Raw genomic sequence first — 26530 nt, forward strand, 5'->3', positions numbered from 1 at the left:
TTTGGTTTTTAAAAAATATCTTCCTAAGAGTTAAATTATATCATTCTTATCTTTTACCACTAATAAGTCTTTCAAAATTCAAGCTTTGTAGTTTTTACCCCAAATATTCCTTGTATTCTCTCTAATCTGTTATTCCAACATATGGTTGCTCCCTAAGTGATAAAAATAATTCTTCTGGTAATCAATCAATACTATAGCATTCTGGTTTCCTGAAGGCCACTGAAGTCTGGCAACGGAAGTAATTTGATCAAAACTGGCAGCCTAATGGATGGCCATTAAGTGATGACATGCTGCCAGCGCTGTGAGCATAGCAGGAAGAAACAAGTTTCCAGGCATTTTGTGGTACTCTTAAAAAGAAAACTAACAGCAAGTATCAAAATCTATTCTATTTCATGAAAATAAATGACTAAGATTTTAAATTGCACATATGCACATCTCTACATATCCTCATGCCAATCTCCAAATCAGGAAGGTCTCTAATTTTGCATAAAACCTAACAGAAAGCCTAATTATCAGGCATATGTAAGATTAAACACAGTGAAGACAATACATGACAACAAAAATGGAGAGAAGACATCATTCCTGGTTAGTTTAAATGGTTCCAGGACACTTATAAAGAGGTCAAGACCAGCCATAGAAGATTTTTCTAATACTACCATATTTAGCAATCTCAAAAAGTCATCCTGCTAGGGCTGGGGATATGGCTCAGTTGGTAGAGTGCTTGCCTTGCATGCAAAAGGCCCTAGGTTCAATCCCCAGCACCAAAAAAAAAAAAAAAAAAAAAAAAAAAAAAGCCAGCCACCCTGTTAATTTTCGAGGGGGATTAGGTAAGTATGTGTGAATAAATCAATTTAAAACAACAACAAAAAAATGTATACAGTGGTAGTAGATGCCAGCATCATTTTTATGAAGAAATAGCAGAAAAGTACTCAATCAATGAATGTTTACTGAATACCTATAGCTAAAGTGCATTTCAAATTAGACAAAATCAGTGAACTTACAGAGCTTGCAAACTAGCAGAAAACAATAAAAATACATAGGAGTAAATATAAAAACACATTAAGAAGAGAATATATTCTTTTAAGTGAAAATCACTCATGCTTTTCTTATGTTTTTCTGGCAGACACGAATAATGGTTGGCTTTTTTTCTTTTCTTTTGCTGGGGACCAAACTCAGGGCCTCACACATGCTAGGCAAGTGTTCTACCACTGAGCTACACCTCTAACCCACTCACTGGATTTTAAAGAAACCAAATGATATAGATGGTAAAGAAAATGAAGGCACTGCATACATTTAAAATAGCATACATAGGGGTTGGGGGCATAGCTCAGAAGTGGCAGTCTTGGCTAATGCCCAGGACCTTTTGGCCTTTAAACTGGTCCTGAAGCAGAGATAAGTGAAGAAAGAATACTACTAAAGATAGAGAACTATATCTTGGGAGCTGGGGTTGTGGCTCAGTAGTAGAGTGCTTGCCTAGCATGTGCAAGGCACTGGGTTCGAATCTCAGCACCGCATATAAATAAGTGAACAAATAAAGGCCCACCAACACCTAAAAAAGATTAAAAAAAAAAAACATATCTTCATATGATAGGATAAATTGAACACTCTGAAGCCCCAAAACCAAAAAATAAAAGTTCAGGAGGAAAATTCAACTCTAAGAAAAACAGTTTCTGGATAGGAAGTTCAGGGATACGTGATAAAAAGAGATTAGAGGCTGGGTACAGTGGCTCATGCTACAATGCTAGCAGCTCAAGAGGCTCACAAGTTTAAGGCTAGTCTCAGCAACTAATCAAGGCCCTAAGCAACTCTGTGAAACCCTGTCTGTAAAAAATAAGAAGGACTGGGGATGTTGCTCAATGGTTAAGCACCCCTAGTTTTAATCTCTGGTAACAAAAAAAATTAGAAACAGGGCACACCTACAATCCCAATGATTCAGGGAGGTTGAGAGAGAAAGATTCCAAAATCAAGGACAAAAGGGGCAATTTAGTGAGACCCTGTTACAAAAAATACAAAAGGGCAGGTTAATTTACATCAGTGGTTAAAGTGCCCCTGGGTTTAATCCCTAGTAACTCCCCCACCACATAAAAGATGGCAAATTTAAAAAAAAAAAAAAAAGGGCAAAAAGTTTTATTACCTTCTTCATCGTAATTAGACATGTCATCTGCAATCATTGTACTGAAGTCTAAAAGAAGATTCCAAGTATCTTTTGGTATTGATCGTTTATGATGTTCCTATTGAAAAATAAAAACATTCATATCACTATAAAGAGTTAGAAAAAAATAGTCCAGATATAATATAAGAATGCAAATCTGATAATCAAAAATTTCTTATTCTATGTCCATTTACATGCTCTGAAATGAGTAATCATGCTTTAAAATGTTAATCATGGAGAAAATATATGGAACTATAGAAAATGTGAACTTACCAACAAAAATTTATTCCATAAGTCTAAGAATTTAAATCTTCCATTAAGCACTAAGTTCCAGTAGGCAATGGCCATTTCTAGATCTGTAAGATTAAAAATAAATTATGTACTTCCATAAATATTCTATAAATATTTGTCCCTGCAAAAGAATAAGAACTAAAGAAAGCCTTTTAAAAAAACAAACCAAAAAAAAAAACACACACACACTTGTATCCTGAACACTTACGTACTAAAAATTTCCTAAAGTTTGTACCCTGTTTTCTCATGATGAATGGTCCTTCAAGGCCTTCCTTCATAATAAAGTGATAACACTTTACCACTTACCTCACAGAACTGTCCTACAGTTTAAATTAGATCATGTAGTTCAGCCCTTAACTAGTCACTAAGTATTCAGATGTTAGTTAATGTATACCAAGGCAATTTAAACATTTTGAGCAAGATAATTCTTTGTTGTGGGGGGTTGTCCTATGCAATGTAGGATTTTCAGTAGAATCCCTGGTCTCTACCCACTCAATGCCAGTAGCAGTCTCACTCCATACCCAGTGGAGACAACAAAAAATGTTTCCAGATATTGACAAAGATTCCTTGAAAGGCAAATTTGTCCACAACTGGGAATCAATGATACACAACTAAGGACTACTACTCACAATCCTAAAAATCTCCCACTCCAAGTTGGTCCTGACCACAAAGAGACCATCAAGAATATTGATATAGGCTGGGAATGTAGCTCAGTGACAGAGTGCTTACATGAAGCTCTCAGTTTCATTCTTAGTACTGCAGGTAAGTAAAATAAAAACCAATAATTAATACATATGTATATACACACAAATACTATATGAAGGGACACTTGGTCTCAGAGCAGAGACAACTGAAGCAATACTACCAACATGATAACTACATCTGTTATATGACAGCATGAGCTAATCTCTTTCAAGGAATTAAAACAGAAAGTAATCTAATCTTTTTATGAGCAAATTTATATGTCCAGAACACAATCTGGGGACACATAAGAGATTAGGAAAATGCACACCCACAATCTGAGCTACTAGAGAAGCTGAGGCAGAAAGATTGCAAGTTGGAGACCGTCTAGGCAGCTTAGTGAAAAACTCTGTCACAAAATACGAAAAAAAGAAGCTGTGAATTTAGCATGAGTAAGGTCCTAGGTTTGATCCCCAATATCTTTAAAAAAACTGTATAGAATTAATCTAATCTCACTTTCTCTTATGAGATTTCTTAGAATGCTAGAAGGGGGAGGTATTCAACATCTAATGATACAGTATTTTCTCTATCATATGAAGAGAATCTGAAACTAGGATAATTAACAGTTAACTGATTAAACAACCATTTCCCCAAGAGTTAAGAGAATAAAGCCAACCTGAAGGAAAATCTCTCCAGAAACAGTAATATTCTATGTTAATAATTCCACTCCACTCAAATACTCCTTAGTGATTTGACCAAGATATGCTAAAGCTTGATTATCATATCTATATAGCTATGTCATCATCTCTGCTAATCCCCCTTCTATCCTTGTAGGAACTCAAGAAGACACTAAACAACTTTTATCAGAATTCCATTTAAATTTTCAGACTGGTTAATCCCCTTTATCATTCCTAGCCATTAATCCAAACTGCAAACCTATCTGGTAATCTACCTTTTCTATTATCCCAATTCCCGTAACTGGCTTTTTCCTCCCAGATTTTTGTTGTCCCTGTAGGTCCTCCTTTCTGATCCTCCAGTGCCCCTCGAATGCCCTTTACAATACAACTAAACTCTGCACCCTGAACTTTTTTAGAGAACGCACCTTCAATCCTCTTGTGTTATCTAAATCCTAATTTACAGCATTGCTTTCAAGTGACAGCTGCATTTCCCTCTCAAAAGAACGTGGACACTTTTCTTAGATCACCACTACCACCTCTAAATCACTACTCTTTCACCTTCATGCTTTATGAAATACCTAAAAACTAAATCTATCACTTAATCCCTTCTCAGCTCTATCCTTCTACCAAGCTCCTAATCAAATCTGCCACATTTGCTGACATCTTTGGTAACTGGTTCAGTCCTTCTTGATCCCATGTTCTGTCACCATTCTGAAGGTCTTCAATGCCCACGTGAAATGTCATATGACCACACACTCTATTAGGACAGTTCCTACCTCTACTCTAGTCCAAAAGCAAACGTTCCTCTAAAAGATACGCTGCCAAAAGATGACTGGAATTAACCAAACAAATTCAGTTAAACTGTAAGAGCTTTAATCAACATGCAAACATCAGCAGCATTTTTAATATGCCAATAAAGAACATGCTAAGAAAGCAAGCAATCTCACTCACAAAGGCTATAAAAGAAAATACACAGGATTAAATTCAACCAAAGATCTGAATCCCAAAATGTCAAAAAATGGTAAAACACCCCAAGTTCGTGGACAGAATTGATAAAATGTCCATAGCTACCTAAAACAATTTAAGGATTCAATGCAATCCCTATCAAAATAACAATGCCACTCTTCACAGGGAAAAAAAAAAACCTATTATTCATATGGAAACACAAAAGGTCTTATATAACGGCCAGGGATACACGACAGAGCGCTTGCCTAATATGCATAAGGCTCAGAATTAAATCCCAAGTACCGGGAAAAGGAAAAAAAAAAAAAAAAAAGAATAAGTAGCCAGAGCAATCCTGAACAAAAAGAATAAAGCTGAAGCCAGGAATGATGGCATATGCTTATAATCCCAGCTACTTGGAAGGATGAGGCAGGAGGATTGCAAGCTTGAGGCCAGCTGGGGTAACTGAGCAAGACATTGTCTACAAGAAAAGGTGGGTGGGTGCTGGAGATATAAATCAGAGAAACCTCTTGGACTCAGTACTGCCAAAAAAAAAAAAAAGAAAGAAAGAAAGAGAGAGGGGGGAGGGAGGGAAGGGAAGGGAAGAGAGGGAAGGAAAGGAAGAAAGAGAGAAAGAGAAGCTGAAGGTTTCATAATATCTGATAAAGTATAGTAATCAAAAACATCATGGTATTGGCTTAAAACAGACACACAGATCATTGGACATAACAGAAATCCCAGAAATAACCTCCTGCATCTACAGTCAACTGGTTCTTGCCAAAGATGACAATGGAGAAAGGGCAGCCTCTTCAATGCATAGTGCTGGGACAATTAGATATCCATATGCAGAAGACTAAAATATATCTCCTATCCGTTGCCATATGCAAAAGTGAACTCAAAAATGGATCAAAAACCTAAACAGATGACCTGTATAATGATGAAACTACTAGGAAAAAGAAGAAACACTTCAAGACATCCACACAGGAAATGACTTTTTCTAGATTAAGACCCCAAAAGCACAGGAATATAAAGGCAAAAACAGATAAATGAATTCTGTCAAATCAAAAAGCTTCTGCATAGAAAAGGAAAGAGTGAGGAGATAACCAAAAGAATGGGAGAAAATATCTGCAAACTATTCATGTGACAAATGACTACTCCCAGAATGCAAAAAAGAACTCAAATGCTGGGCACAATGGCGCATGCCTGTAATCCCAGCAACTCAGGAGGCTGAGGCAGGAGGATCACAAGTTCAAAACCAGCCTCAGCAACTAAGCAAGGCCCTAAGCAACACAGTGAGACCCTGTCTCTAAATAAAATATAAAAAGGGCTGGGAATATGGCTCAGAGGTTAAGTGCCCCTGGTAATAAAAACAAGAAAAAAAAACAAGAAAAAAAAAACCTCAACAATAAAGAAAAAATGAATAAATGACCTGACCAAGTATCTCTCAAAAGGACAAATACAAACAACCAAGAAATATGTGGAAAAAATGCTCCTTATCCTTAGCAATTAGGGAAATGCAAATCAAAATCACAATGAATTATCATGTTACTCTAGTTAGAATAGCTACTACCAAAAAAAGTCATGGGGCTGGGGTTGTAGCTCACTGGTAGAATGCTTGCCTAACTCATGTGAGACCACTTGATTAAATCCCTAGCACCACATAAAACTAAATAAAGATATTTGTATCCATCTACCCCCCCCCCCAAAAAAAAAGTCACAATTGCTGAAAAGAATGCAGAGAAAAGGGAAGTGTTCTCTTAAACTACTGGTGGAATGTAATATAAATTAGTGCATCAATTTGAAGAGTATAGAAGTTTCTCAAAAAACTAAAATCAGATCTACTATACATCCAGCTATTCTACTTCTGGGTATATATCCAAAGGAAGTGAAATTAGCATATTAAAGAGACTATCTACTCCCCATGTTTACTGCAGCACTATTCACAATAGCCAAGATACAGAATTAGCAGAGGCACACATCAATGGATGAATAAACAAAGTATGCTATATATACACACAATGAAATATTACTCAGACATAAAGAATGAAGTCCTGCCATTTGCAGCAAAATGGATGGAATTGGAGGATATTACATTATGTAAAATAAGATACAGAAGTGCATGTTCTCTCTCACATGTGGAAGTTAAACTTGAATTCAGAATAATAATTACTAAAGGCTGGGGGATAAACAGAGATTGAATAAATGTACCAAAACACAGAAGGAGTTCTGGTATTCCACAGTTCAATAAGACAACTACTGTTCACACTGACTTATTATATACTTTGTGAAGATCTAGAAGTAGTTCAAACCTCCAAATATTTAAAAAAGAGATAGAAATACTAATTACCCCAATTTGATCAGTTTTACACCATTATGCATGTATTGAAATAACACACTGAATCCCGTAACAATAAACAATATTTCATGTTAATAAAAATTTTAAGTAAAATATCCTGTAACTTTAACCATTATGCCACTTGTTATGATTTGGGTCTGGAATGTCCCTCAAGGTCTGTGTGTCAGAAGCTTGGTCCCCAAAGTAGCAAAGTTCAGAAAGTAAAGTTTTGGAGAAATGATTGGATCATGAGGGCTCTGGCCTTATCAGCAAATAAATCCACTAACTGGTGAACAGACTACTGGGAGGTGGTGGGCAGGTAAGGCATGGTTGGAAAAGACAGGTCACCAAGGCATATACTTTGGAGACTTTTATCACGTCCTGGTGTCCCACCTCCTCCCTGGATGCCATGAACTAAGCAGCATTTTTTCTGCAACACCCTTTTGCCATGATGTTTCTGCCTTGGGGCTGGTTGGTCAAGGACCCAAAACTCTGAAACCTGTGATCCAAAATAAATCTTTCCCCCTTTCAAGTCCTTATTGTTAGGTATTTTGTTACATGAAAACCTAAAACTGAAAATTGGTACCAGGAATGAGGTCATTCCTGTGATTATACCTGACCTGTGATTAAACCTCTGAAACTGGTTTGCAGGATTTTGGAAAAGTTTAAAAATGCAGGCTAGAAAACCCCTAGAATGCTGTAAAGAGAGTTTAATGGATCATTCAGGTGTGAGCTCAGAAGACAAAAATGCCAACAGGAACATGGACAGTAAAGACTATGTTCAAAAGATTTCATATGGAAAATAACTAGAAGCTACATGTGTTACATTCAAGCAAAGAACTTGTTTACATTTTATTCCCTGAGACCTGGGGTGAGGCAAAATTGAAAGTAGCAAACTAATCTAGCAGAATAAATTTCGAAACAGCATAGCAGTCAAGTGGTAGTACATGTGGCTTTTAGTTAGGTTCACTGTTGAGAAACCATAAACAAAAAGAGCAGAAACATTTGGAAAATTGGCAGTATTGCCAAATTTTGGCCAAACTGTAAATTTACACAACTTACAAGTGTGAAAAATTAGGGCCAAGCAATCTGTGTTTGCTTGAGATATTATCACAATTAAAAACAAAGAAGTATTTACAGAGACATCAGGAAAGATGCTTTGAGGCATCTCCAGAATTGGTTAAGACTCCACCCATGACAGACTCAAGAACATAATGAAAGCTCATCTGAAATATGTTGCTTTCAAAGGAGAGCTGGAACATCCTGCTCACAGAGGGCTAACTAGAAAGTTGTTTCCCCAGGGTTCATTTAACTGTGCTCAGCTACCCTGGTAGAGGCTGCTACAGTGTCCAGCTATTCTTCAGCTGTTGGCAGACTTTGGCATTGTCCACATGGTGCTGGTTTTGCAGGAATGCAAAATCCTGGAGTTTTAGTTTCATGAAAGAAGGAAGGCTTGGGAGACCAAGCAGTGTGTGTTGGGGCTGGGAATATCTGCAAGCAGTCCCTGAGAGGGTGATGTCTGATTCTGTCCAAGTGAAGCCAAAGCTGCAATAGACACCCTAAGTTAGAGACGCCAGAAACATGGAACATCTACCAAGGAACACTGCAGGGAATGAGTGGAGCCAGCCCAAGAGAGGTGCCATGTGGGCTGCAACCAGCAAGACCACCAGGGCCCATATCTGGCCACTTACATATAACCCTGGATATCAGACATGGAACTAAAAAAAAGACTTATGCTTGTCTTGCTTGGTTTCCATCTTGCTTTTGGTCCTATCCTTTCTATACCCCTAGTCCTCCCTTTTGGAATGGGAATATTTACTCTATGCCATTGTATGCTGGAAGTATGTAACTTTAAAGAATAGACACAAAACATGGATTTTTTTAAGAAAAGGTAGAATTGATTGCAGGGACAGAATGCATTTTGCCTTGTCAGACAAACATGGGCGTCTGGAGACAAGGGGAAGAATGTATGGTTGGATCTGGAATATTACCCAATGTCTCATGGGTTGAATGAATGCTTGATCCCCAACACAGCAATGTCCAGAGATAGGAATTTTGGGTGGTGATTAGATTATAAGGGTTCTGACCTCATAAGTGGATCTACTAACAGCTGGATGACTGGGGTGTAGTGTTAACTGTAGGCAGGTAGGGCACAGTTGGAGGACGTAGGTCACTAGGGATGTGCCCTTGGAGACTTCATTTTATCTCAGGCCCTTTTCCCATCCCACCACTGGACACCCATACCCTTCTGCCATGATGTTTCTACCTTGGAGCCAGTCAATCATGAACTGAAACCTCTGAAACTCTAAGCCTACTCTAAATTGTTTTGTTAGATATTTTGTTCACAGCAATGACAAGCTAACATACTACTCAAATTATTCTGACTCCTAAGCTTTAAACACCAATATTTCAGGGGCTAGAAATGTGGCTCAAGCGGTAGCGTGCTTGCCTGGCATGCGTGCGGCCCGGGTTCAATCCTCAGCACCATAAACAAACAAAGATGTTGTGTCTGCCGAAAACTAAAAAATAATAAAATTCTCTCTTTAAAAAAAAACCAAAAACAATATTTCACATATATTCTTAGTTACTGCTGATCTCTTGCTCTTTTCCCTTTTAACATTATAGTTTTTCTTCAGTCTCAAGATCCCTTCCTTTATTCACTTTCCATGGTACTTTATTTCAACCACTCTTTCTATATAATCCTCTTAACCTTTCCTTTGTCTTTCAGGACACAACTGCTCTCCAAAATTATAATCCTGAATGAGTACAATCTTCATTTCTCCTTGACAAAAACACCAATTCAACACTGATGCCACCGAATTAATACCATATAACTGTAGCAAGATGTCCACTGTTCTACCTACTAAAAGTGGCCATCTACAGGACTGGGGATGTAGCTCTGTGGCAGAGTGCTTATCTAGCATACATGAGGCACTGAGTTCTATCCTCAGTACTGCCAAAGAAAGAAAAACAAAAGTAAGCAAGTCACCTTGAAATGGGGGTGTTGCTCAATGGCAAAAGACATGATCAGCATGAATAAGGCTCTGGATTCAAACACCAGCGCGCGCACGCACGCGCGCACACACACACACACACACACACACACACACACCATCTTTTTATTCTTTTTAATCTCCCATCTAACCAGGTCTTGACTTCTGCAAGGACAGGTGAAACACATCCCCAAATTGACAGACTGCAACAAAGAGCAGGCATTCAGAAACTGCTGAATGAGCTGGGTGCGGTGGCACACGCCTGTTATCCAGTGGCTCAGGAGGCTGAGGCAGGAAGATCGAGAGTTCAAAGCCAGCCTCAGCAACTTAGTAAGGCCCTCTCTCTAAATAAAAAACTGAAAGGGCTGGGGATGTGGCTCTCAGTATTTGAGTGCCCCTGGATTCAATCCCTGGTACAAAAAAAAAAAAAAAAAAGAAAGAAAGAAAGAAACTGCTAAATAAATAAACATCTCATGGTTTTACAAACAAATGAATACTTTTTTAAACCTTAAATCTATCATTTCCCCTCAAACTCAATAGAAAAGGTACCTCATACCTCCTCCTCTTTTCTATTCAAGACGCCTTTCATCTGTTTATTCCTGCTCTGTTAGCATCTTCATTTTTTTTAATATTTATTTTTTAGTTGTAGTTGGACACAATACCTTTATTTAATTTATTTATTTTTATGTGGTGCTGAGGATCAAACCCAGGGCCTCACATGTGCTAGGTGAGCGCTCTACCACTGCGCCACAAGCCCAGACCAGCATCTTCACTTTTTAAGGAATCTTATATATTGATTAGCTAGCTGGCCTCTCTCTATACTTGGAACTTGCTGTTCCTCTGGCTTTTCTCACTCCACAGAAAAACATGCTTAGGGATCACCTATCTTTTAAAAATATTCCTTGGACCTCTTATCCCCTTTACTACCTACCCTATTACTTCTTCCCTTCACAGATATCCTGAAATAGTAGATGTGGTATTCTACTTTTATACATAATTTGTTTCTAAAACCATGTATGAAAGTCAAAATCAGATCCTCCAATTTTGGTTTCTTTAGGGGTTTTTTTTTTTTTTTTTGGTAACAGACACTGAACTCAGGGTCACTCAATCACTGAGCCACATCCCTAGCACTATTTTGTATTTTATTTAGAGACACGATCTCACTGAATTGATTAGAGCCTCACTTTTGCTGAGTCTGGCTTTGAACTGTTGATCCTCCTGCCTCAGCCTCCTGAGCCACTGGAATTACAGGTGTACGCCACTACACCTCCACTCAGATCCTCCAGTTTTAAGAGTACTAAAAAATATTATCAATTCCTAATTGTACCTCCTTTTTAGTCTTTGTAGTCTTTAAAAGTTCTATACTCAATATTCCTTCCAGGTTGTTTAATTCTGTCCTTCACTAACTCGACAGAGTGGTCTGGCTTAAGCACAGTAAATAATCAAATGAAACCAAGATTTGCTGTTGTTAATATACTTGATTTCACTTCACTTCAAATGCATTAAATTTATGAAAACTAAGACTAGTGTTGGTAGTTTTCTCCATTTTCAAATAATTTTTATAAAACAAGGATGACAGTAAAATACTCAAATACCTACAACCATAAGACATGTATAAATGCCTATTTGTCAGCTGATCACACTAAAGAAAGAATCTGACAAGTTAAAGAGTACATATGTATGGTATATGAAAGCTCAGGTTGCAAAAGAGGAGAAATTATTGTGGTCTACATTTAGGGTCCCACTGCTTCACTTCCCACACACTCTTTAATACTAGTAACTAGTATCTATCTTTGTTGCTCACCTTACAAAATTCAGTCATCAGATAATTCTGGTTGCCAAATTAAGTATTTTATTTTTTTAATTTTTTTTTTTTGTAGATGAACACAATATCTTTATTTATATGTGGTGCTGACGATCAAACCCAGTGCCTCACATCTGAGGGGCAAGCACTCTACCACTGAGCTATAGCCCCAGTCCTCAAATTAAGTATTTTTTATGTTCTTAATTTATTTGTCTGCCATATTTGATAAAACTGAGCACATTGGCTGAATAGAATTGTCACTTCCTTCAGCTTTGATGACAGTACTCTATCAATTTTTCTCTGTAATCTTAGGCCTTCTCATTCTCTTTCACTGGTTTAGCTTCCTCCATTCACTTATTAACTAATGCTGGCATTCTGTAAGGTGTGTGTTAATAATAACGACTTCTGCTTCCTTCAGCAGATCTTCAAACCTATACCTTTTTTCATGTTGTATACTCGACCACCTCTAATGATCACTAAATTAGAAAAATCTTCCAAGTTCTGAAAAACTCATAGCTACCTACCCTCAGGTCATCTTCAACTGGGTACTTAAAACAACTCAAATTCAGCAGGGCTAAAAATTAACTCATTTCTTACCTCCTTAGAACTGCTATTCCTTTCACTCTCAGTGAATGTCATAACACCCCACAATGTTTCTCAATGAAAAACAATTTCTGGGGCTGGGGTTGTGGCTCACTGGTAGAACTCTCACCTAGCAAGTGCAAGGCCCTGGGTTCCATCCTCAGCACCACATAAAAAATAAACAAAATAAAGGTATTGTACACAACTAAAAAAATAAATATTTTTAAAAATTTTAAAAAGAAAGAAAGAAAGAAAGAATTTCTGATAGGAAATGTTCCAAGCATTGTAGGCCATTTAGCACCCCTATGATGCCAGTACAAACCCTTGGTCACTGTGACTACCAAACAACAACCCTACAGATTTCCAAATATTCCCTAAAGGTATTGAAATTCCCTGGGGAAGACCCATTTCCTTCCTCATCTCACACATCCAACAGAAGCACTCTCGTTTTGTCTCTTAAGTACATTTTACATCTATTTCTTATCCCCAGTGGAGGGCCTATGTTAGGATACTCTTCAGTTCTAGCTTAATCCATGCAACAGCTCCATAACCAGTATCTTTTCATCAAGTCCTTCTATTCCTTTTAAAAGGACCAATTCTTAGAGATGGGCTTTTTTGAATGAATCTATTGTTACTTCTATGTTAAAATTCTCCAATGATTCCCTGTAGTATACAGAAAATATCTGTATGTGTAGTCAAATGAACTTACTTCTGAACGTGGTAATCCCTGCACTTGAAATGGGTTTTTTCTTTTGGCCTCGAAAATATGCATCCATCAAGGCTCAGAAACTATTATCTTATTAAAACAGCACAAACTCCCCTGGATCAAGATTTCAATGCTGCTAACTCCAGGTTCTCAGAGTAAGCAGTCAATAAATGTTTTTTAATTTAAAAGTCTTAAAAAGAGTAATAAATTAGAATTAAGAGCTGACATACATAGGATTAAATTGTACAAGGATGTTAATTACCCTAGTTATAGGGAAAAAATGCTATTTAGATATGAGTGACAAAGACAACAGGCTCACCAGACAAGAGGTAGCTGAACACAGTAATTTAGGAGCATGACTTTTGGTCTTGTAAACATCAACTCTTCCCCTAGTTATTGTGACACAGGCAACCAAGTTGACCTCTTTGTGATTCGTTTTAATATAAAGGTAATAGTACCTACCCTCGCTGGTTGTTGTGAGACTGACTTAATATATATAAAGCATTTATAATAGTACCTGATGAGTCCTTACTATTACCTCTATTTTAATCATTTTTAAAGTTATCATAGATTCTGAAGAACTGAAAAAGAACAATTCAGGATAAATTCTAAAAACAGTGTTTTCTAAAATTGAATAGCTTGCAGAATGAATCCTTAAATTTAATTTAAAATGCAAAAAGATACTCTCAATGTCGTTCTATTTTTTGTTAGTTTATTATTTTATTTTTTTCCAATATCATTATTTCAAACAAAAATCAACAATGGCAATGTGGGATTTCATAAAAAATGATCAGCTGGGTGCAGAATGAACATGGAAATGAATTAACAGTCCTAAGGGGAACAAAATGTCATCAACTGACTAGGGTGGATGGAATGATGATTAAAAAAATATTCACAATGCCTTAATTTTTTTAAGAAATACCTAAATTAGTACTATTTGCTGACAATATGATTCTATACATAGAAGACCCAAAAAACTCCACCAGAAACTTCTATAACTAGTAAATGAAGTTAGCAAAGTAGCAGGATACAAAATCAACACCCATAAATCAAAGGCATTTCTGTATATTAGTGACAAATCCTCTGAGAAGGAAATGAGGAAAACTACCCCATTTATAATAGCCTCAAAAAAAAAAAAATACTTGGGAATCAAGTTAATGAAAGAGGTGAAAGAGCTATACAATGAAAACTACAGAACCCTAAAGAGAGAAATCAAAGAAGACCTTAGAAGATGGAAAGATCTAGCTTGCTTTTGGATAGGTAGAATTAATATTATCAAAATGACCATATTACCAAAAGCACTATACAGATTTAATGCAATTCTGATAAAAAATCCCAATGGCATTCCTCATAGAAATAGAAAAAGCAATCATGAAATTCATCTGTAAAATAAGAGACCCAGAATAGCTAAACAATCCTTAGCAGGAAGAGTGGAGCAGGTGGCATCGCTGACAACCAGGGAGGGTAGGTACTATTATCTTTATATTAAACTACACTACAGAGCAATAGTAACAAAAACAGCATGGTATTGGCACCAAAACAGACTGGTAAACCAATGGTACAGAATAGAGAATACAGAGACTAACCCACAGAATTACAATTATCTTATATTAGACAAAGGTGCCAAAAACATGCACTGGATAAAAGCATCTTCAACAAATGGTGCTGGAAAATTGGAGATCCATATGCAACAAAATGAAATTAAACCCCTAACTCTCACCATGCACAAAAACTTAACTCAAAATGGATCAAGGACCTAGGAATTAAACCAGAGACTCTGTGTCTAATAGAAGAAAAAGTAGGCCCTAATTTTCATCAGGTTCAATTAGGCCTCAACTTCCTTAATAAGACTCCTATAGCACAATAATTTTTTTTTAATTTTTTAGTTGTAATTGGACACAATATCTTTATTTTATTTTTATGTGGTGCTGAGGATCAAACCCAGGGCCTCGCACATGCTAGTTGAGCACTCTACTGCTGAGCCACAATCTCAGCCCCTAGCACAAGAATTAAAAACAAGAATCAATAAATGGGATAGAATCAAACTAAAAGTTTCTTCTCAGCAAAAGAAACAATCTGTGAGGTGAACAGAGAACCTACATCCTGGGAACAAATTTTTACCCCTCACACATCAGATAGACCACTAATCTCTAGAGTAATAAAGAACTCAAAAAAGCTAATCACCAAAAAAACCACAAATAACCCAATCAACAAATGGGCCAAGGACCTGAACAGACACTTCTCAGTGAGAAGAGGATATACAATCAATCAACAAATGTTCATCATCTCTAACAATTACAGAAACGCAAATCAAAACTACTCTAAGATAGCATCTCACTCCAGTCAGAATGGCAGCTATTATGAAGACAAACAACAATAAGTGTTGGTGAGGATGTGGGGAAAAAGGCACGCTCATACATTGCTGGTGGGACTGCAAATTGGTGCAGCCAATATGGAAAGCAGTAGGGAGACTCCTTGGGAATCTGGGAATGGAACCACCATTTGACCCAGCTATCCCTCTCCTCATTCTAGCCCCAAAGGACTTAAAACAGCATACTACAAGGACACAGCCACATCAATGTTTCTAGCAGCACAATTCACAATAGCTAAACTGTGGAGTCAACCTAGATGACCTTCAGTGGATGAATGGATAAAAAAAAATGTGGCATATAGACACAATGGAATTTTACTCAGCATTAAAAGAGAAAAAAAATCATGCATTTGCAGGTAAATGGATGGCATTGGAGAAGATAATGCTAAGTGAAGTTATCCAATCCCCAAAAAACAAATGCTGAATGTTTACTCTGATATAAGGAGGCTGACTCATAGTGGGGTAAGGAGGGGAAGCATGGGAGGAATAGATGAATTCTAGATAGGGAAGAGGGGTGGGTGGGAAAAGGAGGGGGCAGGGGATTAGCAAGGATGATGGAATGTGATGGACATCATTATCCAAACTTTATATGTATAAAAACACGAACTGGGTGCCAACATACTTTATATAAAGAGATATGAAAATTTGTGGTATTATGTGTAATAAGAATTGCAATGCAAAAAAGTACATGTCTAAAGACATAAATTGGCATGAACATACTGTATATGCAAAGATATGAAAAATTGTGCTCTATATGTATAATAAGAATTGTAATGCATTCCACTGTCGTGTATTTAAAAAAAAATAAAATTTAAAAAATAAAATTAAAAAATTAAAAAGAGAAATCCCTACAGTTAGGGATAATATAACAAAAAGCATACAGAATGTACTCATAAGTAACTGGAGTCTACTCCTAGTTCTACCAACTATAAAGTTATGTGTTTTTAATAAGTCAGTCCATGAGTATTTTAATATAATAGAATAACATTTTTTACTTAGCTCAAAGGGTTGTTATGAGAACAAAATGAAATTTTATAGATGAAAATGCTCTTTTATTTTTTTAATTTATTTTTCTTTTTTTAGTTGTAGTTGGACACAATCTTTATTTTATTTATTTATTTTTATGTGGTGCTGAGGATGGAACCCAGGGCCTCACACATGCTAGACAAGCTCTCTACCACTGAGCCACAACCCAAAGCCCTAAAAATGCTCTTTTAAACACTATAAATCATTTCTAAACATGAAAGTAAAAAAATTTTTTTTTTCTTTTTTAACTCAGGGGTCTCACTACATCATCCAGGTAGGCCTGGAATTCCTTGGTTCCAGATCCTTCTACGTCAGTCTCCTGAATGATGAGTCTACAGACATGCACCACTGCACCTAGCTTTATAATAAATGTTTAATAATGTTTTATAATCAACTATAATCACAATGTTTAATAATCTTTTCAATCAACTACTCAGTTATAAGATTTTAACTGAACCGTAATTCACAATAAAATGACCTACAGACTTTATTTAGTCTAACAAAATTTCAGCATGGTCCTTAAAATGCCATGGCTGCTAAAGAAAATATATCATCTTTAAACAAAATTAATAGAATGACCAGTCTCACAGATAATAATATATCAACAGTGCTCTATATTAAAACAGCCCTCATCCGGAATATTGTGTTCAGTTTTTGTTTATTTATTTGTTTGTGGGGGTAGTTTACTGGGAATTTAATCCAGCAGTGCTTTACCTTTACCTTTGAGCCTCTTCCCCAGTCCATTTATTTATTTATTGGTTGGTTGGTTGGTTGGCTGGCTGGCTGGGGGGACTGAACTCAGGGGCACTCAACCACTGAGCCACATCCCCAGCCCTATTTTGTACTTTATTTAGAAACAGGATCTCACTGAGTTGAACTCTCAATCCTCCTGCCTCAGCCTCCCAACCTGCTGGGACCACAGGCATGCGCCACTGTGCCCAGCTTATTTTTTATTTTGAGACAAGGTCTCGTTAATTTGCTGATGCTTTCCTCAAACTTGCAATAATCCTCCTGCCTTGGCCTCCAGAGTTACTGGATGGTGTGCCACCATGCCCAGATTCATGTTTAGCTTTAAGAGCTCTCTTTTGAGAGAAACCAATGAACTGGAAATGTGTTTGGCGGAACAGTAACGGGAATGACAAACACATCCTCAAATAAAAACAAAACAAATTGGAACGCTGAACTGAGGGAAAAAAAAATACAAGGGGTAAATGATAGTAATCTTTAAATGGGGAGACTTCCTCTTTGTCGCACTAAAGAACAAATAAGAGCAATGGTAGAAGTTATAAGGACAAAGATGTTAGCTTAATAAGGAAGAACTGAGTAAGCACAAGTTATTTTGTGACAGAACAGACAACTTCCTAAAACAATGTTCATCCTGTATAGTCAAAAGGAGAAACTAAATGAGCATCAGGGTAGGTTAGCTTTTATAGAGGACTTTAAGAATCCCTTTCAAATTTAAAATGCTAACAAGTATCAAAAATGGCAGATGATTGAATCAGATGGTGCTAGACAAAGCCCCCTAGCCTGATGTCCCAAGAAATAAAGTTATATATGGCTCAGGGTGTAGTTCAGTGGCAGAGCCCTTCTCTAGCTAATCTATGAGGCCTGGGTTCCAACCTCAGCACTGAGAGAAAAAAGAAATGGAAAGAAAGTTAAGGCAAAAAAAGGAAAAACACCAAAACATTCATTGTAACCAGCATTTTTTTTTGGGGGGGGGGGGTACTGGGGATTGAACTCAGGGGTACTCAACTACTGAGCCACATCCCAACCCTATTTTGTATTTTATTTAGAGACAGGGTATCTCATTTAGCACCTCGCCATTGCTGAGACTGGTTTTGAACTCACCCCACCAGGCACGAACATAGCTATTTATAAACAAACCACAATGCTGTTACTATCACTCTGCCAATTTGCTTTAGGCCTCACCTCTTCTATGATTTTTAAAATTCCTCTATGCAAAATTTTGTAATCTAAGAACCCTGTGAACTCTTGCAAAGTTGTCAAGAAAACTGTTTCCTTCTTAATTAAGCTTTTCAACTAAGCAAATCATTATACTTAGTGACACCTAACACCAATGCAAAACAAGAGAAACTATGTCTTTTATTTTATTGTGCTTTCTTTTTAAAATAATACATTGTATATTTTAGTTTTAAGAGAAACTGAGCAAAAAGTACAGAGGTTCTTTTATAGAGGTTCCCATATACTCTCCTTTCCTTCCTCACCCCTCAATTCCCACCTTTGTGTGAGTGTGTGTGTGTGTGTGTGTGTGTGTGTGTGTGTGTGTTTGTGTGTGATATGCTTAGAGTTCAAACCCAAGGTCTTGTGTAAGCTGCGCAAGTGCTCTACCACTAAGCCACACCCCCCAACCCTATTCTATTTTTTAGGGTGGGGGGTAAATGGGATTGAACTGAGAGCCACATCTCCAGCCCTATTTTGCACTTTACTTAGAAACATGGTCTCACAGAGTTGCTTAATGGCCTTGCTGTTACTGAGGCTGGCTTTGAAACCTGTGATCCTCCTGTCTCAGCCTGCAGAGCAGTTGGGATTACAGGCGTGAGCCAACGCACCCAGCCTCACTATTTTTAACATCTTGTTTTAGTGTGGTATATTTTATGCAACTGATTAATATAAATCTATTATTATTAAGAATACACTGTACATTAGGATTTACTCTGCCATTATACATTCAGTGTTTTAGGGTTTTCTTAATTTTACTATCACTCTTTGCCAATTTGCTTTGGGCCTCACCTCTTCTATGTGATTAAATACACAAAACATAAAAAAAAAAAAGTTAAAATTGTAAATTTTAAGAGAGAGAATTTTAATATTTATTTTTTAATTTTCGGCAGACACAACATCTTTGTTTGTATGTGGTGCTGAGGATCGAACCTGGGCCGCACGCATGCCAGGCGAGCACGCTACCACTTGAGCCACACCCCCAGCCCAACAATTTTAATCTTCTTAAGCATTCAGTTCATCAATGTTAAGAATACTCATACTTCTGTGCAATCTCCAGAATTCTCTTCACTTTGCAAAAGAGAAATTCTTTATCTCTTATTACACTTTTTTCTTAAGTACAAATTTTTAAATCTAGCATCTTCACATAATCTTTTTCAACTTTTCCTGTAATCTAAAATTCCAATTAAAATATTCAACATCTATAAAAATTTAATTTTGCTTTATTTTTACCATATAATTTAAAAAACTTAGCTTCAACATCAAAACTACATATTCAGCCAGAACCACTTTTTTGTGCTCCTGTAAGAGGTAGAGTTATAATGAAGAAATAGATCCAGTTCTTTTACTTTGACATTAACAATTCTATGTTTAATATTACCAAAATACTGTGCTACATTTCTAGAGACCACAAAATACGTCTTTTAACACAAATTCTGAGGCTTTAACAGATTTTTATTTGCAAGAAGGAAAAGAAGAAGCTAGAAAAAATAGCCTGTTAACTGGTGCCTACAGATAAAGAGAAACTAACCCTAGATATCCCAGCTTATTTTGCCTGAAAAATGAAGATTTTTTCCTATAAGAATAAAATCTATCTTGGTTTGATCACTATACATTATATAGTGAAATGTATTAAAATGTCACACTGCATCTTATAAAAATGCACAATTACCACCTGTGAATTAAAAGTAAAAATCTGTTTTAAAAAGTGATATACTGAATAATCAGAAAGGAGGCTTCATTAAAAGTTTGATTAAAGATATTTTATAAACCTTTAATCAATTCAGTCATGTTTATATTCTCCAATATAAATAAATGTTATATATTTATCCTTTCCTCTCTTTAAAAAAAAAAAAAAAACATTTACTTTTTTAGTTTTAGGTGGACACAATATCTTTATTTTACATTTATGTGGTGCTGAGGATCAAACCCAGTACCTTGTGCATGCTAGACGAACACTCTACCACTAAGCCACCACCCCAGTCCCTCCTCTCTTTCAATCACTTCCTCAGTCTAATCCCTGCTTATATAATACATTTCTGAACATTTCCGTGCCCCCACTCTAAAATATAACAAAGGATTAGTATGAAAGACCACATTAGGGCTCAGTAGAGTGCTTGCCTACTATGGATGAGGTCCTGGGTTCAATTCCCAATAAAACAAAACAAAAACTCATTTCCATCAATGGTCAAGTTATTTAACCTTCCTGTGCCTCAATTTCCTCATCTGCTAATTAAGGATTAAAAAATGACTCATAGGGGCTGGGTGGTGGCTCAGTGGTATAGCGCTTGCCTAGCAGGTGTGAGGCACTGGGTTCGATTCTCAGCACCACATATAAACAAATAAAGGTCCATTAACAACTAAAAAATATTTAAAAAAAAAAGACTCATAGTACTCTATTTCTGCATATTGGACACTCAGAAGGTGACAAACTATTAAATCAAAGAATAAATAACTCATATAATTATTAAACATTACATTTAAAATGACAAACATCAGCTATGTGTGAAGTGTTTAGCACACTGCCAGGCACACTGAAGGCTCACATTAAATAGAAGTTACTGCTATCATCAAAATCTTCAGTAGGTTCACATTTCCCACATTCTCCAAGTTAAAGCTTTTGTCCCATTTTCAAAAGAAGCCTGTGGTTATTTAGTTAGTCTTATTGTGTCTCTCCAATTAAATCTCCAACAAAGAATTCCCACTGAAATCAAACTACAGAGAAGCCAACCTTATTTCTAAGATTTTAGATCCTCATTAATAACTATCCTCTCAATGAAATACCTTTTATCTTCCCATGTCAAGTCAAATATCAAATCTTTGAGGAGTTCATATCCCCCTGTTCAGAAAGCATTTCCCAAGCACTCCTGCTTTTATTCATTCCTTTCTCTAAAACCCGTATACCCATTTATTTTGTATTACCTGCTACTATCTAATCTTTTAGGTAATTTGTAAATTTACAAATTTTACTTTCATATCTCCTAGCTATCTGTCCCAAAAACAAATGTATGGATATTACATTTAGTATAAATCAGTTGATCTATTAATGAGATTATGTGGTTGAGTGGTTAAGTTGATCTTCACTGTTAACTAACAAAGTGTTTCCCTTATAATACAATTATACATGTTAATCATTTTCTTTTTCATCCTTTCTTACAGTTTTCAAATAAAAAGAATAAAGTTAGGTTGGGAATACAGCTCGGTGGTAGAACACTAGCCTAAGTATGTACATGCCCTAAATTCAATCCCAAGCACTACACACACACAAAAGTTATTGGTTATTCAATTATTCAAAAACCTTAACAATGCTATTTCTATAGGTCCTAAGATCCTAAAATGTCTTGAATGAATAAAATAATAAATAATTGTCAGTGGAATTTTAACAATTATTTATTTTCTGTATAATTTTTATTTTTTTAAATATCAGTGGTTCATATGATACCCTATTATCCAATGTCACAGTATTTTCTGACTAAAAGTTCAGTTTCTCATTTTTTTTTCCCTAAAGCTGGTATTTTCATGACTTTATGATCAAAACACATAACTTCCTATTACAAAGTGATACTATCAATGTATTTAAATATATTTGAAACATCAAATATAACTTTAAAATATTCTTACCTAATCCTTTTTGTCCTGGATTCTTTGCAAAATTAAAAGTAAACTGGTAAAAATCCTTAAATCGTCCTGGTTCTTTCAATTCTTGTTCCATCTTGGGTATTTGGGCCTTTAGTTTTTCTATGCTGTCACATCTACATTATAAAATTAAGTTTATAAAGGTTAACTTTTTCACTATAAATTTAAAATTTCACTTATTTATTCCTATGAGGGCTTATATTTCCTAAGACTTCTTTTTTAAAATATCAGAGAGATGGAATTTCATCTTTTTACATGACATAAATAAGTACATAGTCCTCCCTTATCCGTGGGGATACATTCCAAGACTTCCAGTGGATGCCTGAAAGCTTGGACAATACCAAATCCTACATACACTAAGCTTTTCCATATACATACATAACCATGATAAAGTTTAACTTATACATTATGCATAGTAAGATATTAATAATAAAATAGTCATACTACAATAAAATTTATGTAAATATGTACTCTCCCACTCTCAAAATATCTTACACTTTTTCACTTAAAGGAAGCATTTCACTTAAAGGAAGCAGCTTTCCTTTGGCATAAACAAATTGCCAACATCACTACTCTTGTACTTTGGGAATATTATTAAGTAAAATAAGGATTACTTGAATATAAGCACTGGGATACTAATAGTTGATATGATAACTGAGACAGCTACTAAGTGACTAACAGGTAGTAAATACAATGTGGATACACTGGACAAAGGGAAGACTCACATCCCAAGCAGGACAGGACGGCACGAGATTTCCATCACACTACTAAGAATGATGCACAACTTAAAATTTCTGAATTGTTTATTTCTAAAATTTCCCAATTAATGATTTGGGACCAGGGTTGATCATGAGTCACAGAAACCTCAAAAACCAAAACCACACATGGTGCAGGGAACTCTTATATGAGGTTAGCTGAGGGAAGAGGAGGTTGAGAGTGATGATATGTTAGAAACCATTACTATTTTTGAAGGAAATGGGTTATTACTTTTAATCACATAATTCACTGAACTATTAATACACTGACTTTTAGAAGTCAGTTTTGGTGACTAGGTAAAAAATGTACAGTATTACAAAACATATCTTAAACCATATTAGACACTGCTTACATGGTAATCAAACACATGTCTAGCTTTCAAACTAACTGGAAACATGGTCTCTTGCCTAGGTAAGGAAGCATTCCTTTTGAAAACTTGTTTCCTATTATATACAAAGTACAAATAAAAAAAACATCATCTGAAAACCCTACAACCTCCAACTGAATTATCTTAAATCAATTACTTTTTTCTACATTTGCAAAATATTCGAATTTCAAAGAGCTAAAAAGGTTCAAGTACCAAGCCTTATCTTCTTCATAATAGTTTTATGATAGAAATATTCCATTTCTTAAAAACTCCACAAATCAATCCACATTTGGAAGTTCATCACATTTTATATGAATTCAGTTTCAAATGAAAAACAAAAACATGGTTTCTTTAACTTCTAACGAAATCTGTCCCTGGCATCAATAATTCCAGCAAATTCAAGAAAGAGCTGGCTGGGCTGGGGTTGTGGCTCAGTGGTAGAGTGCTTGCCTAGCACATGTGGGATGCTGGGTTCAATCCTCAGCACCACTAAAGAAAGAAAGATGTTGTATCCATCTACAGCTTTAAAAAGAAAGAAAGAAAGAATGGGTAACTTTGGCTTTAGAAAGTGTTTGGTCAAGTAATTAAATTTATTATCTCTCAGATTTAAACCCACCCTTCTCTGTTCAACTTTGTAAGAGTGGGTTATAAACTGTGACTTCATTTCTCTCACCAGCTTGCTCATGTTAGGCTCTACCAAGAGAGGGCAATAAAGGTCAGAAGAGGAAGAAGGAACTTTTACCCTAGAGCTTGTTTTCTGCAGAGGGCAATGATTGTAGTGTGTGAAGAGGTCCCAGCAGGGCCCACCAGCAGTGGCAACTCTCACAGCTCCTCAGTAAGTGGCCTCTAACCAGTTTTTTATCCACCAGAGTGGAAGCTTCATCACAGGCATCCTGTTCCTACAGCAGCCACGCCCTCTACCTCACTGTCTTGCTGGTTATCTCTTCAGTTCCTAAATTCCTTTGTGGTTTATTCATTTCACTCAGCCACAGGGGTGATAACAGATATTGCTAATTCTGTTATAACCAGAATTTTCTTTTACATAGTAAAATAGTTCATTAAATTTTCCTGGTCAAATTACTGATGTGTTTTTTGTGTCTTGACTGCACCTTGCTAATTATGATGGCCCTCAAGCTCAAGAGTGTCTGGGTTCAATCCTGATTCTATTATTTCCTAATTCTGTAATTTCTTTGAACCCCACTTTCTTCATCTCCAAAATGAGGTTTTAAAACACTACTTCTCTCACAAAGTTGTTGTGAAGAGGCAGGTAAAGTACTTAACACAGTTACTAAAACAAAATAATGCTCAATTAATCCTAGCTATTATTTAAACAGTGGCCCACTGAAAACACAAAGGACAGCCTGTTATCTACCTATGACTGGATACTTTTATAATCTCATTAAGCAACTGGAGGTCATAATTAAAAGCTTCATCTATAACTTTTCAATCTATTCAAAGACATTCAGCTAATCATCTGTGAAGGCATAAGTGGAACAAAAGGCACTCAGTAACTTCTACCTTCCAGTTTTTAAATTCTAAAATTGTGTCATTCAGAGTTTACAGCCTCACACTAGTAAATAACTTACAAACTTGCTCATTTCATTTTTCCATGTTAAATACTGATGCATAATACTTTTAATACTAGTGAACCTCTCTTAGAAACAAATGAAGAAAATATAATGCAAATCAAATAGGTGATAGTAATTAAACAGGTAACTCAGCAAGCCCAGTTAAGAACTGCTTAACATAAATAGCCTGTTAGCCCATTTCTACTTAAACTAATCTTTGTGAGCCAGTAAAACTTTTAAATTTACATTTAAAAATTGATGACATAATTCAGTTCCTGAATCCTCACGTGCTATATCTAATTTTCTATGGTGGTTCTATACTCACCCTAATTCTGTCATGCCATCCATGAACTCCTGTTTGGAGAACTCGCACTGTGTTGCTGCTCTGAACTTCCATGCAATGATCAACACACTAATGCTGGCTGGATCAAGTGCGAGGTCATCACAGAACTGCTGTATACCATCTATTCCAATTTTATTTTCATCTTGAGGATCTTTAAAAATAACAATGCAATATCAAGTTAGTACCATAATTTCTTGTGCTGTATTCCTAAAACTGAAAAAGGTAATACTTTTATGTTCCATTCTAAAAACCAAAAGACATGAAGCAACATTACTGTTTTCTCAAAATTTAAAGTCTTTAAGGTCCCCCCCATAGCATTATTAAAGTGTACAAGAGTATGAGTATATATGCAGATGTGCACTTAATTTTCAAGTCTCACTCATCCGTGTGAAAAATAGCCAATATCTATATACTTACAGAAAATCAGATATTCCTACATATGGGCAAAGGATTCTATTCAGAATTATCCATATTTTGCTTAAGCAAACATTCTAAATTAACAGTACTACATATAGAAATTCTTTTTTTCTTAATGTTCATTTTATCACAACAATCACTTCTGAGTACCAGAAAAACTATAAACTATACAATCTTTTTTTTTTAACTTTTATTTATTTTAATGTGGTGCTGAGGATTGAACCAAGTTCCTCACATGTGCTAAGGCAAGTGCTCTACCAGTAAGCCACGATACCAGCCCTCAATCTTAATCTCAACAATATAAGGAAAATTTCTAAATAATAGAAGGAGAAAGAGGCACTCTTATACTGCCATCAAATATGACTTGCTGCCAGGCACAGTGGTGCACATGTGTAATCCAAGAAACTAGGGAGTCTGAGGCAGGAGGATTGCAAGTTCAAAGCAAACCTCAGCAGATTAGTGAGGCATTCAGCAACTCAAGTGAGGCCCTGTCTCTGATGTGGCTCAGTGGCTCGGTGCTTCTGGGTTCAATCCCCAGTACCAAAAAAAAATTTGTTAACATCTTCCTAAAATGAACCTGGCAATAACTCAACAATAAAAACCATACACATCCTTTGACTATGAAACATGAATTTTACATATCATATCTCACTTTTTTCAGAGAAATTTTGAAACTGTACACATATTTATGCATAAACACAGAAGATTCAGAAGGGATCCATACAAGGCTACTAAATATTGGTTACATCAGAAGAATAAGGAAAAGATAAACTATTATTTATTCTTTTATTTATTCACCTATTATATGCTATTAAACGTTTTTCCCCTTGCAATGCTGAAGATCAAACCCAGGGACTGGTACATGCTAGCTAGGCAAGCACTCTATCACTGAGTTACATTCCTAGCCCTGTTTAACTTTTTTTT

General features: G+C 36.1%; 1 protein-coding gene across 4 annotated transcripts in view; it reads right to left on the reverse strand.

Moving 5' to 3' along the window:
• DCUN1D1 (defective in cullin neddylation 1 domain containing 1) overlaps positions 1–26530 on the reverse strand; it is a 42537-nt gene that overhangs the window by 2624 nt on the left and 13383 nt on the right. For all 4 annotated transcript variants that reach the window (XM_081302794.1, XM_081302795.1, XM_081302793.1 and 1 more), the window contains 4 exons: positions 25172–25340; positions 22141–22271; positions 2426–2508; positions 2135–2231 (listed from right to left, as the gene is read on the reverse strand). In XM_081302794.1, coding sequence (XP_081158920.1) covers positions 2135–2231; positions 2426–2508; positions 22141–22271; positions 25172–25340 — 480 coding nt within the window. The remainder of the gene's footprint in view (positions 1–2134; positions 2232–2425; positions 2509–22140; positions 22272–25171; positions 25341–26530) is intronic.

The sequence above is a fragment of the Spermophilus citellus genome, assembly GCF_964194105.1.
Source record: "Spermophilus citellus genome assembly, chromosome: 7".
NCBI lineage: Eukaryota > Metazoa > Chordata > Mammalia > Rodentia > Sciuridae > Spermophilus > Spermophilus citellus.